This window comes from Triticum aestivum, chromosome 6B (assembly GCF_018294505.1).
Source record: "Triticum aestivum cultivar Chinese Spring chromosome 6B, IWGSC CS RefSeq v2.1, whole genome shotgun sequence".
Classification (NCBI taxonomy): domain Eukaryota; kingdom Viridiplantae; phylum Streptophyta; class Magnoliopsida; order Poales; family Poaceae; genus Triticum; species Triticum aestivum.
Window position 1 is genome coordinate 540173400 of NC_057810.1, and position 17381 is coordinate 540190780.

General features: G+C 45.4%; 1 protein-coding gene across 1 annotated transcript; it reads left to right on the plus strand.

Annotated features, from left to right (window-relative positions):
• Nucleotides 1-311: 311 nt before the first annotated feature.
• Nucleotides 312-2678, plus strand: LOC123137883 (cell division cycle 20.2, cofactor of APC complex). The gene is made up of 5 exons (XM_044557737.1): nt 312-655; nt 770-1045; nt 1150-1419; nt 1665-2255; nt 2350-2678. The coding sequence occupies exons 1-5, from the start codon at nt 515-517 to the stop codon at nt 2494-2496; spliced, it is 1425 nt and encodes a 474-aa protein (XP_044413672.1). The 5' UTR covers nt 312-514; the 3' UTR covers nt 2497-2678.
• The last annotated feature ends 14703 nt before the right edge of the window (nt 2679-17381 follow it).

Below are 17381 nucleotides of genomic sequence, written 5' to 3' on the forward strand. Positions count from 1 at the left end.
AATTTTAAGTTTCATCACTGTAGTTTGTTTCTTCTAATGTTGCGCTGCTCATTTTATCAAGAGAGCTTGTCGGCCTTTGTGGTTAGCGCAGCGCGCGCATCACCGGGAACCTTTTTTTTTTTTTGAGATCCATCACCGGGAAGCTGTGGGTTCGCATTTTGGGCCGGTCTCTTATAATGGAAGGCCCATAGAGCCCAGCACCGAACCCTAAAACCGTGGGCAGCAACGGCTCTAATCTCGGTTCCGTGGCTAGCCGTTGCGTCCGCCCCGCCGCCGATCCCTACAAATACAGCTCGCAGTCAAATCCCTGAACCTCACAAGTCACCGAGCAATCCGTGGCTTTCTCCTCCCTCCCTCCCCCCCTCTCCTGCTCGCCGCCGCCTTTCTCGCTCTCGATCTCGATCTGTTGATTGCCTGTTCATCCGATCGATCTGCTGATCCGCGTTTACTTCTGCAGTTCCTGTTGCGATTTCTGCTGTTTGTTTCTTTCTTTCTTTCTTTCTTTCTTCTAACCATGGACGCAGGCTCCCACTCGATCTCTTCCGGCAAGAACAGCGCCGCCGCCGTGCAGCGCCCTCCGCTCCAGGAGGCCGGATCCCGCCCCTACATGCCACCGCTCAGCACCACCTCGCGCAACCCGTCGGCCAAGTGCTACGTAAGTTGTTTGCCCCGACTCCCAGATCCGGCGGATTCGTTCTGCGCATGAGCTGTTCGATGGAATGCCTGACTGGCATGGTGTTTTTTCTCTTCTCTCTCTGTGTGTGCGCAGGGGGACAGGTTCATCCCGGACCGGTCAGCGATGGACATGGACATGGCGCACTACCTGCTCACGGAGACCAAGAAGGACAAGGAGAACGCGGCGGCCATTGCGGCGTCCCCCTCCAAGGAGGCGTACCGGAGGCTTCTTGCGGAGAAGCTGCTCAACAACAGGACGCGGATCCTCGCCTTCAGGAACAAGCCGCCGGAGCCGGAGAACGTCTTCGCCGCCGACACGGTTTCTTCTCACCAGGCCAAGCCGGCCAAGCAGAGGCGATACATTCCCCAGGTATGCGCACACGTTTGTGGTTCTACTAATGCATTGAAGCTATAGGTGTATGTAGTAATATTTGGTGGTGGTTACTCATATGTGATGCCGATTGACAATTGCAGTCTGCCGAGAGGACTCTGGATGCACCGGACCTCGTCGACGACTACTACCTCAACCTGATGGACTGGGGGAGCAGCAACGTGCTGTCCATTGCGCTGGGCGACACCATGTACTTGTGGGACGCCTCCAGTGGATCCACATCTGAGCTCGTGACAGTCGAGGAGGACAAGGGCCCCATCACCAGCGTCAGCTGGGCTCCTGATGGCCGGCATCTTGCTATTGGGCTCAACTCGTCTGACATTCAGCTCTGGGACACCAGCGCCAACCGCCTGGTTAGTATACACTGTCCAGCATCAGAAAATGTTATTTATGTACCCGAACTGCTTGATCTGCTGAATTACATTCTTCTTTGTATACACTGCCCAGCATCAAAAAATGTTATTTATGTGCTTGAATGTGCTTGATCAGATGCTGAATTACATTCTTCTTTTTATACACTGTCCAGCATCAAAAAATGTTATTTATGTGCCTGAATGTGCTTGATCAGATGCTGAATTACATTCTTCTTTGTATGCAGTTGAGGACTCTGAAAGGTGTGCATGAGTCAAGGGTCGGTTCGCTGGCATGGAACAACAACATCCTGACGACTGGCGGCATGGACGGTAGGATTGTGAACAACGACGTAAGGATCAGGGACCATGCCGTGCAGACGTACCAGGGGCACAGCCAGGAGGTGTGCGGGCTCAAGTGGTCTGGCTCAGGGCAGCAACTGGCGAGCGGTGGCAACGACAACCTTTTGCACATTTGGGACGTGTCGATGGCATCCTCCATGCCGTCCGCAGGCCGCAACCAGTGGCTGCACAGGCTCGAGGACCACATGGCCGCCGTGAAGGCGCTGGCATGGTGCCCATTCCAGAGCAACCTGCTGGCAACCGGCGGTGGCGGTAGCGACCGCTGCATCAAGTTCTGGAACACACACACCGGTGCATGCCTGAACTCAGTTGACACTGGATCGCAGGTGTGCTCCCTTCTGTGGAACAAGAATGAGAGAGAGCTGCTGAGCTCACACGGATTCACCCAGAACCAGCTGACATTGTGGAAGTACCCTTCCATGGTCAAGATGGCTGAACTCACTGGCCATACCTCCCGTGTCCTCTTCATGGCGCAGGTACATCTTTCTCGCCATTTCTTGTACGATGCTATCGACATGTTAACCTGTTTGTTCATTTTGCCTGATCATCTTGTCATGCTGTGAATTGCAGAGCCCTGATGGTTGCACGGTAGCATCTGCTGCTGCAGACGAGACCCTCCGCTTCTGGAACGTGTTTGGCACTCCTGAGGTAGCCAAGCCTGCACCCAAGGCTTCACACTCCGGCATGTTCAGCAGCAGCTTCGCCCATATCCGATAGGACGAACAATGCGAGCAATCTCTTGAACTGGACAGCTCTGTTTGTGTACAGAAAATAGGCTAAAATACCTGGGTATATACTGCTGATGTACTGACTTTACTGTGGATAAGGAAATATACGGATGGAGCCGCCGCACTTCGGCTCCCGGGGACGTAGGCACATTGCCGAACCTCGTTAACAAATGCCTCCTGTGTCTTTTGTTGGCTGTGTTTGCTTTACTTTGTGTGCATTCATCCTTTAGGGGCGGTTTCATGTTCTTCCAGAATCGCCCTTTGCTGAGCACCGCACCCCCGGGGCAGCCCTTTAGGCCTGATGGAGCATCCAACTCCTAATATATGCTTCTTTCCTGTACTCAAGCTCCGCCAGAAACTGAACCTGAATCTCATTTCCTGAAATTCATTCAGAAGTGCATCCGTGTATGTACCCAGTTTGATGTAAAAATATGTTAATGGAGAGCAATCATTTTGACTCGAAAGATGAGTTTGATTTAACCGCAACAGAACTACAGAAGTATGTACCCAGTTCCACCGCAGCTCTGAATCTGAACTTGGGTTCTGAAGACGAGAAGCAGAATATAATTGAGATGAGAGCATCGGTCAGATATAAAACCCAGATTTCGTTGCGAAACAGTTTGTGAATCGAATCCTCCCCGCAATGTGGATCTGAATGTTTTCGAGTGTTCAAAAAATTCAGATATGCAGCAGGCCACTCTATCTTGACCCAACTCATGATGCATTGGCATTGCCGAACAGCATACAGCAGTGACCTTCTTAGGGAGAACGGTAATTTAACCCAACCGAAAAGGGAAGAGAAGCCGGGAAGAGAAGAGGACCGTGCATGATTCGCCAAGACCCACGCAAGGAACAGCGCCTCCACGTGGCCGAGGTCGCACCCGCACCGCTCCTTTGTCGCGTTGCGCACCGCACCCCCGGGGCAGTCCGGCCAGCCGAGCGCCAGGCCCGCCGGTCCGCCACGACCGCACCAGCAGGCGACCGGCGAACCAGGCGGCGGTAAACGAATAGTGGAGAGCACGAGAGATTCCGTGTTCCCCCCCTCTCCCCCGCTTCCCACGGCCGCGCCCGCACAGCTCACCCTCTGACTCGCTGCCGCACCGCCACCCAACAACCAGACCCCTCGGATCCCCCTCCCCCTCCTCCTCGGCCAAGGAAGGACACGGCCAGCGGCGGCATGTGGCCTCGGCTCTTAAACAAGTCGCGCCACCACGGACCACACAGCATATGTTCATGTGCAGTGGGTTGGCCGGCCGCCTTGGCCCTTGGCCACTCCGACGACGAGGATGGCCACCCTCTCCTCTCCTCTCCATCAGAGCCTCCGTTTGGTTTGCATGCAGTGCATGCGCCAGACATGCGTACCCGGCATGCCGGCCGGAGGGAGATTTTGATTCGGCCCAACGAGAAAATATTTTGGTGTTTGTCCGTGATTGGTGAGGGTCTCAGCAAAAGGAACAAAACTAACATGGAACGATGCTCTCTGCTGCTGTTGCTAATCTACTGATGGGCTACAGCACCTATTTTTTTTTTACAGCTGATATTGTTATATTGTTAGGGTGCTAATGCTATATGTGTGCCCGATTGCAAGGGAATATGGAGAAAGTGCGTGCTTAATTAGCGATGTGTGTTACGACCTCGATAGGAACAGATGATGACTGTTGACTGGCCGGTCTGCCTTTAAAGCATACGATTCTAGTTCCAAAACCCATACCTAAGTATGCGATTCTCGGGAGGAGGAGTTTACTTCAACGAGCATATAAAGCGGGAATCAGGACAAAGACAAAACCAGACGTGGGCTCCTCAAAATCTAGATGATCCAAGGGGAATCTTATGCTGACCCCAACGCTGCAAGCATTTTACACCGTTATCCTATTTGCCAGGCCCTAGCGACTTGTACAAGTTTTTTTCTTTCTAGATGACTTGTATAAGTTTTGTACTCACGCCTACCGTCCCGGGTAAGTATAACCAAGGAGTTTGTAAGGGCAAGAATATCGCCTACTTCGTGAAAATCTACCCGGGTGAGCCTAGTCTTTCGCGGGCATAAGCCGTAATGACATAGACAATGTCGCTTCTTCGTGGATCCTTCGTGGGTGGAGCTCTTCGTGTACTCACGAAACCAATACCCCCTTAGGGATTGAAGTCTCCATCAACGTGGATGTACGATAGCACCACCGATCGAAACCACGGGAAAAATCTTCAGGTCACCCTTTCTTTGCAAAATCTCCTAAACTCTACTCCTTACTTTCTTGCACTTGCATGACATTTACTTTCTGATGTCCATACTGTAGATATGCATGTGTAGGTTGTATTGCTTGCTATCTAACGTGTGTTAAAATCTGCCTAAGTTTGAAGAGAATTAAAAATTGCACATTTTGCCTTGTTAGTGTTTATTCACCTCCCTTCAGACCTATCCTTTTCGATCCCACAACCGGCTAGCCATGATGACAAGACGGCTCACAACCCGCCATTAATGGAATCCACTGCTTTGCCCAATTCCCAAGGCGACCTCTTGGATGGTCACACGACTTCATCCCTAACTATAGAAGTCTGGCGGTGAGGCGTCCTCATCACCAATTCCCTAGCCACATCCTCCTCCCTTCATGTCGCCTCCTCCCTTCCCATCTCCTCCGGGACAATGAACGCAACCTATTGGCTCAACTTGGCGGCAGAGTAGAAGCGCCCATCCCTCTCTGCCCCCGAAGCTCACAACGAAGAGAGAATCATCCGGGAGAACAACCCCACACTCATTGACGGGGAGGATAAGCCGCAGCTTACGACTGTCGCTCGTGAGTCCATCTCCTACGCGCACTTTGACAGTCTCTCTCTCTCTCTCTCTCTCTCTCTCTCTCTCTCTCTCTCTCTCTCTCTCTCTCTCTCTCTCTCTCTCTCTCTCTCTCTCTCTCTCTCTCTCTCTCTCTCTCTCTCTCTCTCTCTCTCTCTCTCTCTCTCTCTCTCTCTCTCTCTCTCTCTCTCTCTCTCTCTCTCTCTCTCTCTCTCTCTCTCTCTCTCTCTCTCTCTCTCTCTCTCTCTCTCTCTCTCTCTCTCTCTCTCTCTCTGAGGACAATGACGAGTAGGAGGAGAGTGGTAACTAGACCACACCGATTAGCGACTAGTTTAGGTAGTACTAGGTAGCAATGTAACTCAAATAGCATCATCGCTTAGTTTCAAAATGTCACTAAATTACATTTCAAGTCGCTAATTATATATAAAGCGGAACATATTGGTCACCAAATATAGTTGCTATGAAGTTATCATGCTGATACATGTGTTTGGTTAGACTAATCTGAGCTTAAATTGCCCTTACAAAACTGAAGAAAACGAAAAAATAACAACAAAATAAAATTAATGGAGGACACATTATGCTATGACACCTTTGTATTTACTCAAAACAGTGATCGACCACTATGCGCAAACACAAAGTCTCCATACCCATTAATTATGGCGACCAAAGATACGACGACTCTGCTAGAGTTGCTCTAAGACCATCAAATGTCATCAACATACCGAGAACCACCAGATTACAACAAAATACCCACTTGCTTGGTAGCCTTAGCCGGTAATTGGGAGTACATGCTAGTCAAGTGTCGTAGGCCTAGGTAACTCGAACCTTGAACATAACCTCTGCCACACAGCACGACCCCGAGCATTTTGTGGTTGAGGTTGGACGCCAACATCTTGAAGAGTACTGCTAACCCGAGACCGCACCAAGACCATGAAGTTGACTACATTACTACTTTCCATCACCACCACACGAAGTCGAAGGCGACCGATGATGAGTGTATTTTTACACTCATTTTCACCATTGTTTAAACTGAATAATCCCATATTTTTTGCGATAATCACTTTGATATGACCACTAATGAGGTGAATATATAGGAAGGTCTTGTGAGGTCTCCTCCGTAGACCCTTCACATAATCCTTCATCTAAGGGCTATATGGGAGCATCATCCTCTCCCAATACATCCCTTGGACGCTAAGGGTCATGTAGGAACAAAATGAGGCGAAATTGGTGAAGAATCACGGATGTTATGGCTGATTTCGCATTCTTCGGAGACTGGTACGATCATCCATAGTCGTACTACGAATGCAGTTTCGTGTTTTGGTCGCCATTTCTTCATACAAACTATGATTTGAACATTCTTGGGCTTGTTAGATTCGTCTTGGAAAGCTTGTTACACCCATGTATTGGATAATCAATTTGGACACTTTGTAAAAATGTCAGATCAAACTCTTCATACAGCCTGAATCTGATGCGTGGAACTTCTGTGGTTTGGACTCAACTTGGTCCTTTTATGCGCCAAGTCCATGAACATGCCAATACACCTACAAAGACAACAAAACAAATAAAAACTAAAAGTTGTGCAAAGAACTTGGTAAAATGGGATAGATCTGAAATTGTGCATTGTGGACATGAAAAATTGCTAGATGGATATGATATAAGGGATTTTGCTACTAGAATATACTCTAGAAAGTGGTGCCAAAATCCAGCCATCAGATTCATATGCGTGCTACATTAATCATTTATTAGTCATTGCCACGGACATCGTCATGATGCTTGTTGACTCTATGTCCGAGTAAACTCCCAGGTTCTCGGGGATATGGAGGAACCCTAATATGTCTATGATCTGAACATGACAATATACATGATTCTATTTATATGTTGCATTGATTCTTCTTCATCATATTGTGTGAAGTCGTCTTCACAAACAATTGTCTATATGGAGTTGAAGCATTTTACTATCCGAGTGAAGTGGGAAAGAGGATGTATTGCGGTGACAACAGCTACGACCCTCCTTCATGGAACTTAGACCGGGAAATAGCGGAGACTGTCTTAAGCCACATCCATGGGGAGACCCTTAATCATTGTTGCTCCTATCTGGCAGGGGAGGAATAGTAGTGGCACGTGTAACATGGAGTTGTGGTAGTACTCGCGTATCTGTACTTGGCTCCGCCCACACATAAAAACGTATAAAGTGCATTAGTTGTCTGAACCAATAATTGTGCATTCACATAATTAAGTAACATACATACTAGTGGCAATTTCGGACTCTCGGAGAATGTCTTAACCCTACTACATATTTCATCGCTTTCGTTACTCTCTTATTCTTTACTCTTACTCTTGCATACTTTAATCTTGCCACAACAGTCCTGCAATATTTCCACCTTTGCATCGCCTTTGCTTTGTTCACAATTAACTCATAGATACATTCTGACAAACCTCTGTAAGAGGCAAATCTCATTTCCTAATCTCTTTATGTGATTGGTACTACTCTTACTTCGAAAACACTATAACTCAGCATGTGCATTCGCAGGACATCATTGAGCAAGAGAAGACTTCAAGTAGGGCAAATCAACGGCTCAAGAAGTGACGACATCTAGCTTGATGACACATAAAGAACCAACACCAGCATTGTGGGTGGCTAGAGATCACTACTAGGGAAACCCTAGTCGTAGCGCTTGAAATATACATAGTAGTAGCGCTGGGTCCAATGCTGCTGCTAGCACGCTACAGCTAAGTTGTAGCAATAGCGCTGGCATGGGCAGCGCTACTGGTAAGTATGGTTAGCAGTAGCATTGCACTGACCAGTGCTACTGCTAACTCTCTGTAGCGCTTGAACAAGCGAAGCGCTGCTGATAACCCAACGCTGCTAGTAGGTGCTTCCAGAGCTACTGCTAGTATTCCTGCTTTAATAGATTTACACCCCTCTACGTATTTGTGATGTATTTATACAGACTCTATACAGTAGTTTCATCAGATCATACTAAACATACACTATTCTCATCATATCATAGACATACATTAGTCTTGTCATACCATCATCATCGTTCAACACAAATCATCACATATCAAAAATAGCAATACACAAGTCATGTCATGTCTCGAATAAGTGCAACTGCATGATCATGGCACACACACAAGTTTCATCATCTCTATCTAAACCATGATGTAGAAGAGAAGAGCGATCAGCATGAGCAGGAGCGCGACTATGTAGTACTTGAGGCACCGGCAATCCCGCCCCCGCTCATGCCGGAGCGTCCACCTCAAGTAACTACTTTCCGCTTCGACTTTGATGTCGAACCCTCTGTGGCTAGCACCCGGGTACTTGTCCACCTGGGCCTGAGCATCTGGCCAGTGGTCGTAGACTCCTGGAACCCTCCCAATGAACACGGCGTAGCAGTCCTTCGCCATCTCTGATCTACGTACCTGCATCGTCAGTTGATGAATTGAATGATAATATGCAACATAATATACTTAAGAAAACAAGGAAGTATAATTAGCAAAATACAAGCAACTTATAGTAAACATAAATGACGAAGTTCGTCATACCCAAACTAATTAACTAGAGCGATCTACACTAGTTCAGGACCACGCGGTTTAACTACATCACATAGTTTCGCCGTGCATAAATTCAAAGTTTTGTGATAGAAAGACAGTAGTGACACATTGTCATCGACAATCAGTCCTCCATGTCAGTGGTCCAATCTTCATAGTCAGGGAGGAAGCATCCGAGCTTCTTGAAAGGCTTCAGGTCCAGACGCTGAGTGACTAGCAGTGCTTGGACATCAACCCGCGTGATTGGCCCATGGTAGAACATCCCCGTTGGTTTGAGGACCTGCTTCATGATCACTTGGGAAAGTTCACACTATACGTGATAAAACTTAGCTCGGATTCGATGATCCGGTTTCTTTCCTATGCTTGTGGCCCAGCTGACAATCTCGGCATCTTCGGTAGTAGCTGACATGCGAAGGCGTTGATTATCCCTTCTATACTCGAGCAGGTGATGCATGAGGTAGAATCCATCAGCCCTATTGGTGTGCGGTTGTTGGATGCAGCAGAAGTCGGTCCTATGGTGGAAAACCAGCCCGTTCTTCCTGTGCCTTTTCACCTTGATATATCCACCAGATAGGCTGAAAGTTAATAGGGCACTATTGAGAACAATTTTTCTTGAGGTTCTTCGATGAGTCCAAGTACATAGCATGGGAGTATTCCGGGTACAGAACAATGAGGATGACGCCGCCCCTGCTGCGCAAATTAAGTACACCTCAAATTAGCCTCCATGCTTGCAAAGGAATGATTAACACTTATGAAAGGATATGCATGGATGACTTACTAGGGATGATAAGGTAGGAGAATCGCTTCCTTGTCCTTATTGGCAATCATGAATTCTCACAGGTACTTGCTCGCATAGTCACGGTGCTCTTTGCAAACCGCCAAGAAGCTCTCGTGCATATAGTACGGGTTCGGGACGCAGATATATTTTATGTTCTCGACCCTGATGAAGTAGTTGAGATACAGTGCATACATGCGGATGAACTGGAAATCCAGCTTGGTCATGTGGAACATGTCGTAAATGTAGTCAAATCGCAGGATGAACTGATTCGCGGGCCAAGTCTCAACGTACAACTTCCCACCAGGCACCTGAGCCGCGTAAAGCGGGTATCCTGGTTTTTCCTCGATCAGAAGGCTTTTCTCTCTGGCCAGCACATCTTCATGGAGTCTCCTTAGATCATTGTTCAGTATGTGCTCTAGAGTTTTGGCAGGTAGGATCGGCTTGCCGACGATATGGAAATGCTTCACACCTTCGACAGGTATTCTGTCTACCACCCGGGGCTTCAGAGGCGGCTGGCTTCTTGAAGCACCTCTGGTGCCTTTAGGGCCTTTCCTGGGCGGTCTCCTCCTTTGCTTCTTGGTGGGTGGCGGTAGTGAGCCCACCGTACCTTCCCTAACCACCACCCCCAGTGTCGTTGGGCTAATCGGTGGACGGCCCTCGGTGTGTTGCTAGGTAGGGACGACAGTTGGAGGCGTCTCCTGCGAGGATCGCTTGAAGAGAGACTTTTTGCATTCCTCCTTAGGACGTTCCGGCTCCGGCAAATCAGGCAGCATCAAGTCATCATCTCCACGCTCATAGCCTGAGTCTTCCTTGGCCTGATCCATCAATCCTCCATCATCATAGGCGGTATTGAAATACTTGTTGATACATCTCCGTCGTATCTACTTTTCCAAACACTTTTGCCCTTGTTTTGGACTCTAACTTGCATGATTTGAATGGAACTAACCCGGACTAACGCTGTTTTTAGCAGAACTGCCATGGTGTTATTTTTGTGCAGAAATAAAAGTTCTCGGAATGACCTGAAAAATCCATGGAGCAAATTTTTGGAATTAATAAAAAATATTGGCGAAAGAATCAACGTCAGGGGGCCCACACCCTGTCCACGAGGGTGGGGGGCGCCCCCTGCCTCGTGGCCCCCCTGAAGCTCCACCGACCTCAACTCCAACTCCATATATTCACATTTATGGAGGAAAAAAAGTCAGAGAGCAAGATTCATCATGTTTTACGATACGGAGCCGCCGCCAAGCCCTAAACTCTCTCGGGAGGGCTGATCTGGAGTCCGTTCGGGGCTCGGGAGAGGGGGATTCGTCGTCGTCGTCATCATCAACCATCCTCCATCACCAATTTCATGATGCTTACCGTCGTGCGTGAGTAATTCCATTGTAGGCTTGCTGGACGGTGATGGGTTGGATGAGATTTACCATGTAATCGAGTTAGTTTTGTTAGGGTTTGATCCCTAGTATCCATTATGTTTTGAGATTGATGTTGCTATGACTTTGCTATGCTTAATGCTTGACACTAGGGCCCGAGTGCCATGATTTCAGATATGAACCTATTAAGTTTCAATGAATATATGTGAGTTCTTGATCCTATCTTGCAAGTCTATAGTCACCTATTATGTGTTATGATCCGTTAACCCCGAAGTGACAATAATTAGGATACTTACCGGTGATGACGTAGTTTGAGGAGTTCATGTATTCACTAAGTGTTAATGCTTTGGTCCAGTACTCTATTAAAAGGAGGCCTTAATATCCCTTAGTTTCCATTAGGACCCCACTGCCACGGGAGCGTAGGAGAAAAGATGTCATGCAAGTTCTTTTCCATAAGCACGCATGAATATATTCGGAATACATGCCTACATTACATTGATGAACTGGAGCTAGTTCTGTGTCACACTATGTTATAACCCTTAAGGAATCGCATCCGACATAATTATCCATCACTGATCCAATGCCTACGAGCTTTTCACATATTGATCTTTGCTTTTTTACTTTACCGTTGCTACTGTTACAAGTACTACAAAACTACTACTATTAATTTTGCTACCGTTACCGTTACTTCCATACTACTTTGCTACTAAATACTTTGCTACAGATACTAAGTTATCCAGGTGTGGTTGAATTAACAACTCAACTGCTAATACTTGAGAATATTCTTTGGCTCCCCTTGTGTCGAATCAATAAATTTGGGTTGAATACTCTACCCTTGAAAACTGTTGCGTTCCCCTATACTTGTGGGTTATCATTTGTCTGGGTCATGATCATCACCCTCGATGTCATCATCAGCATTTGCTTCTTCGATAACGGGGGCGACGTCATTTGGCACTAATGGAGGCTCTCCCTCGCGTTGTACGCTATCACCCGCCACGACAGGTGCAGGTAATTAGGTAGGTTGGGTGGTGTTCATACCTTCTTGAGAAGGTGGTGTTGGTGTGATGCTGAGCTTGTTTGGTCTTTGTGACCTCTTCTTCTTTGGTGCTTTACCGGCTACGACAACACCATTGCCGATCTCGGGATGGTGTCGGTGCTGGTGCCAGTTGATACGTCTCCAATGTATCTATAATTTTTGATTGTTCCATGCTATTATATTACCCCTTTTGGATGTTTATGGGCTTTATTTTACACATTTATATCATTTTTGGGACTAACCTACTAACCGGGGGCCCAGCCTGTATTGCTGTTTTTTTTGCCTATTTTCAGTATTTTGAAGAAAAGGAATATCAAACGGAGTCCAAGCGGAATGAAACCTTCGGGAGCGTGATTTTTGGAACGAACGTGATCTAGAGGACTTGGAGTGCAAGCCAAGAAGCAGCCGAGGCGGCCACGAGATAGGAGGGCGTGCCCACCCCCTCTAGGCGCGTCCCCCTGTCTCGTGGGCCCCTCGGGCGGCCACCATCGTACTTCTTCCTCCTATATATACCCATGTACCCTGAAAACATCCAGGGAGCCAACAAAAAACAATTTCCACCGCCGTAACCTTCTGTATCCACGAGATCCCATCTTGGAGCCTTCGCCGGTGCTCCGCCGGAGGGGGAATCGGCCACGGAGGGCTTCTACATCAACACCATAGCCCCTCCGATGAGTCGTGAGTAGTTTACCACCCCTTCAGGTCCATAGTTATTAGCTAGGTGGCTTCTTCTCTCTTTTTGGATCTCAATACCATGTTCTCCCCCTCTCTTGTGGAGATCTATTCGATGTAACTCTTTTTGCGGTGTGTTTATCGAGATCCCATGAATTGTGGGTTTATGATCAAGTTTATCTATGAGAAATATTTGAATCTCTTCTGAATTCTTTTATGTATGATTGAGTTATCTTTGCAAGTCTCTTTGAATTATCAGTTTGGTTTGGCCTACTAGATTGATCTTTCTTGCCATGGGAGAAGTGCTTAGCTTTGGGTTCAATCTTGCGGTGTCCTTATCCAGTGACAGCAGGGGTTGCAAGGCACGTATTGTATTGTTGCCATCGAGGATAAAAAGATGGGGTTTATATCATATTGCTTGAGTTTATCCCTCTACATCACGTCATCTTTCTTAATGCGTTACTCTGTTCTTATGAACTTAATACTCTAGATGCATGCTGGATAGCGGTCGATGTGTGGAGTAATAGTAGTAGATGCAGGCAGGAGTTGGTCTACTTGTCACGAACGTAATGCCTATATACATGATCATGCCTAGATAATCTCATAATTATTCGCTTTTCTATCAATTGCTCGACAATAATTTGTTCACCCACCGTAATACTTATGCTATCTTGAGAGAAGCCACTAGTGAAACCTATGGCCCCCGGGTCTATCTTTTATCATATAAGCTTTCAATCTACTTTTATTTGCATCTTTATTTTTCCAATCTATATTATAAAATACCAAAAATATATTTATCTTATCATAATATCTCTACCGGATCTCACTTTTGCAAGTGGCCGTGAAGGGATTGACAACCCCTTTATTGCGTTGGTTGCGAGTTCTTTGTTTGTTTGTGTACGTGAGTGGGACTTTTGAGGAGCCTCCTACTGGATTGATACCTTGGTTCTCAAAAACTAAGGGAAATACTTACGCTACACTTGCTGCATCACCCTTTCCTCTTCAAGGAAAACCAACGCAAGCTCAAGACGTAGCACCAGTGCTGGTACTGGTGTCGGGGTTGGTGCCACTGCCGCTACCATGTAACCCCATCTGGTGTTCGTCCAGGTAATCGAAATAGTGATTTGCTGCCTTGATGGGGTCTTCTGCGAGGCGAGCAGAACTCCCGACTTGGGCGTTGGTAGACATGTTGCCTATTCAACAATTGTAAATAAAAGATATAATGAAGATAAAAAAGGGGCCTATATTTGGTCGGAATGTTGATTCATTCCCCTTTCGGTAAATCCCGGGTACTCCATATGTCCTAGTTTCTAGCACATAATGGACTAACCAATGCTTCTCCGATTACGAAATGCTTTGCCTGATCATCCTCTCAAGAAAAATGAAATACTTGATATCTTTTATAATGGACTAACCGATGCTTCCAGAGACCACCTGGATAGTTGTGCTGGTTGTGTTTTCAGGGAAAGAACAGTCGATCAAGCTGAATTGCTATTGAATAATATGTTGACTAATGAAAACAATTGGACACTTCCTGAGCCAACTCCTGAGCCAACTCCTAAACCAACTCCGAAGAAAAGGGGTGTTCTATTTCTTAGTCCTGAAGATATGCAAGAGGAAAAGAAATCTATGAAATAAAAAGGTATTAAAGCTGAAGATGTTAAGAATTTACCTCCTATTGAAGAAATACATGGCCTTAATATACCACCTATTGAAGAAATACATGGTCTTCATAACCCGACACATGTAGTAAAGGTAAATTCTCTCTATAGATATGATAAAGTTGAAATCCCGTCTACTAAGTTTGCTAGCCAATGCTTGGATGAATTTGATGACTTTATGGCTAGACAAGAAAGCTTCAATGCTTATGTTGGTAGACAATTGAAAAGTAATGCTTATATGATTGGACACTTGAGTGATTATATGTCTAGAGTTAAGGGTGAACTTAAACTCATTAGTAAACATGCTTCTATGGTTACCACTCAAGTAGAACAAGTGCTTAAAGCTCAAAATGATTTGCTCGATGAATTAAATAATAAACATGACTTTGCTGTTAGAGTAGCAACTTGAATGGGTAAAATGACTCAGGAACCTTTGTATCCTGAAGGCCATCCTAAGAGAATTGAGCAAGATTCTCAGAGAAATAATGTAGATGCACCTAGTCCTTCTAAGAAGAAGAAGAAGAAGAAGAAGAAAAATGATAGAACTTTGCATGCTTCTAGTGAACCTGTTGTAGACACACCTGAGAATCCCAATGATATTTCTATTTCTAATGCTGAAACACAATCTAGTGATGAACATGAACCTAGTCATAATGTTAATGATAATGTTCATGTTGATGCTCAATCTAACAATAATAATGATGTAGAGATTGAACCTGTTGTTGATCTTGATAACCCACAATCAAAGAATCAACATTATGATAAGAGAGACTTTGTTTCTAGGAAGCACCGTAAAGAAAGAGAACCATGAGTTCAGAAACCCATGCCTTTTCCTCCTAAGCCATCCAAGAAAAAGGATGATGAGGATTTTGAGCGCTTTGCTGAAATGATTAGACCTATCTTTTTGCGTGTGCGTTTGATTGATATGCTTAAAGTGAATCCTTATGCTAAGTACATGAAAGATATTATTACAAATAGAAGAAAGATACCGGAAGCTGAAATTTCCACCATGCTTGCTAATTATACTTTTAAGGGTGGAATACCTAAGAAACTTGGAGACCCAGGAGTACCAACTATACCATGCTCCATTAAAAGAAACTATGTTAAAACTGCTTTATGTGATCTTAGAGCCGGTGTTAGTGTTATGCCTCTCTCTTTATATCGTAGACTTGAATTGAATAAGTTGACACATACTGAAATATCTTTGCAATGGCCGATAAATCAACTGCTATACCTCTCGGTATTTGTGAGGATGTGCCTGTTGTGGTTGCAAACGTTACTATCTTAACGGACTTTGTTATTCTTGATATTCCTGAGGACGATAGTATGTCGATTATCCTTGGTAGACCCTTTTTGAATACTGCAGGGGCTGTTATTGATTGCAACAAAGGCAATGTCACTTTTCATGTTAATGGTAATGAGCATACGATACTCTTTCCGAGGAAACAACCTCAAGTTCACAGTATCTATTCTATTGGAAAAAACTCCAACTATTATTATTAGAGGTTTTGAATTTCCTCTTCCTACTGTTAAGAAGAAATATGATATTCTTATTATTGGGGATGTGCATATCCCCGTTGAGGTAACCTAGTGTTATTCGAAATTCCTCCGGTTCCATGTTATTCAGAATGAGTTTGTTAACAAGACTTGATCAACCTTGTTAGCGGATTCCTTTTGATGAGCATGAGATGGATGAAGTTAGAAGGCACAACCTTTTGTACCCTCCTTTTACTTTTTGTTATTTAGATTAAATAAAGCAAAAATAGTATTTTATGTCTGTTTTCTAAATCATCCATGCAATAAAAAATACCCCGAAAATAAAGTTCTCCAAATGCCCTGAAAATTTAGTATGATTTTTTCTGGAATATTTGAGAATATCAGGCACTGAAATCACAGCAGGGGGAGCAAGCAGCTGGCCACGAGGGTCCAGGGCGCGCCCACCCCCATGGGGCGCACCCCCTGCCTCGTGGGCCCATGGTGGCCCCCCTTCACTTATTCCTGCACCCATGCTCTTCTTCTTCCTCTCAAAAAAAATCACTATCCAGCTCAAGCATGAGTTCTAGATCATTTTGCTGCCATTTTCGATCTCCTTGCTCAAAGCTCCATTCATAAAACTACTTTGGGGGATTGTTCTTTGGTATGTGGCTCCTCCAATGGTCCAATTAGTTTTTGTTCTAGTGCCTTATTCATTGCAAATTTTTGCTGCCTAGGTGACCCTGTTCTTGAGCTTGCATGTCAAATTTATATAGTCCCAAGTAGTTCTAATGCATGATATAGTCTCTAGGCACTTGTGGGAGTAGTTGCTATCAATTTTGTTGAGTTTGGTTCACTTTTATTTTGAGTTACTAAAAATTTCAGAAATTTTCAGAAAATGATGAAGAGATTTTTGAGGGGCTCTTCTAGCTAAAGCTCGAAGGAGAAACAAAGTAAGGAGAATAAAAAGGCCAAGTATAATCTCCCTCACGTCGCGGAAGTTTGGCCGTGTGAATGGCCTTGTGATGATTTCTTGAGAGCGGCCGGGATTCATGATGATTTTTATTCTTTGGCTGATGATGCGGGCCTCACCGATTTCCTCCACGACCAGCTCGAACAGTATCTCTTACTCACTAATACTTTTGCGCAAAAAATTTACTTTCATCCTAAGAAATCACCTCCTTCAGTAGAGTTTCATTTATATGATGAGGCTAGGGAGATGTCACTACATGAATTTTGTGCGGTTTGCAAGATACCCTTCGAGGGCGGCTTAGAGGAAGCACATCGTAAAGATGTGGATGGATTTATTGACACGATTACTATAGGGGAAACGAGGAAGGTTTCTGATGCAAGAATTACTAGCATACATTTTTTCTGTTTTACGTTACTTTGCAATATTTGCTAGTCGATGCTTAATTGGTCGCGGAAACTGTGGAAACCTTAGTGTTCCCGATATTATTATTTTGTGCCATGCTTTATTTCATGATAACACTGTTAGTATGGGTGCTATTGTTGCTAAACGATTAAGCCTGAACCATACAACGGGCCCC

Excerpts from the sequence above, each read along its gene's own strand:
- LOC123137883 (XM_044557737.1), top strand. The coding sequence starts at position 515 with ATGGACGCAGGCTCCCACTCGATCTCTTCCGGCAAGAACAGCGCCGCC. Across the intron at positions 656-769 it reads ACCCGTCGGCCAAGTGCTAC|GGGGACAGGTTCATCCCGGA; the intron begins GTAAGTTGTTTG and ends GTGTGTGCGCAG. Across the intron at positions 2,256-2,349 it reads GTGTCCTCTTCATGGCGCAG|AGCCCTGATGGTTGCACGGT; the intron begins GTACATCTTTCT and ends TGTGAATTGCAG.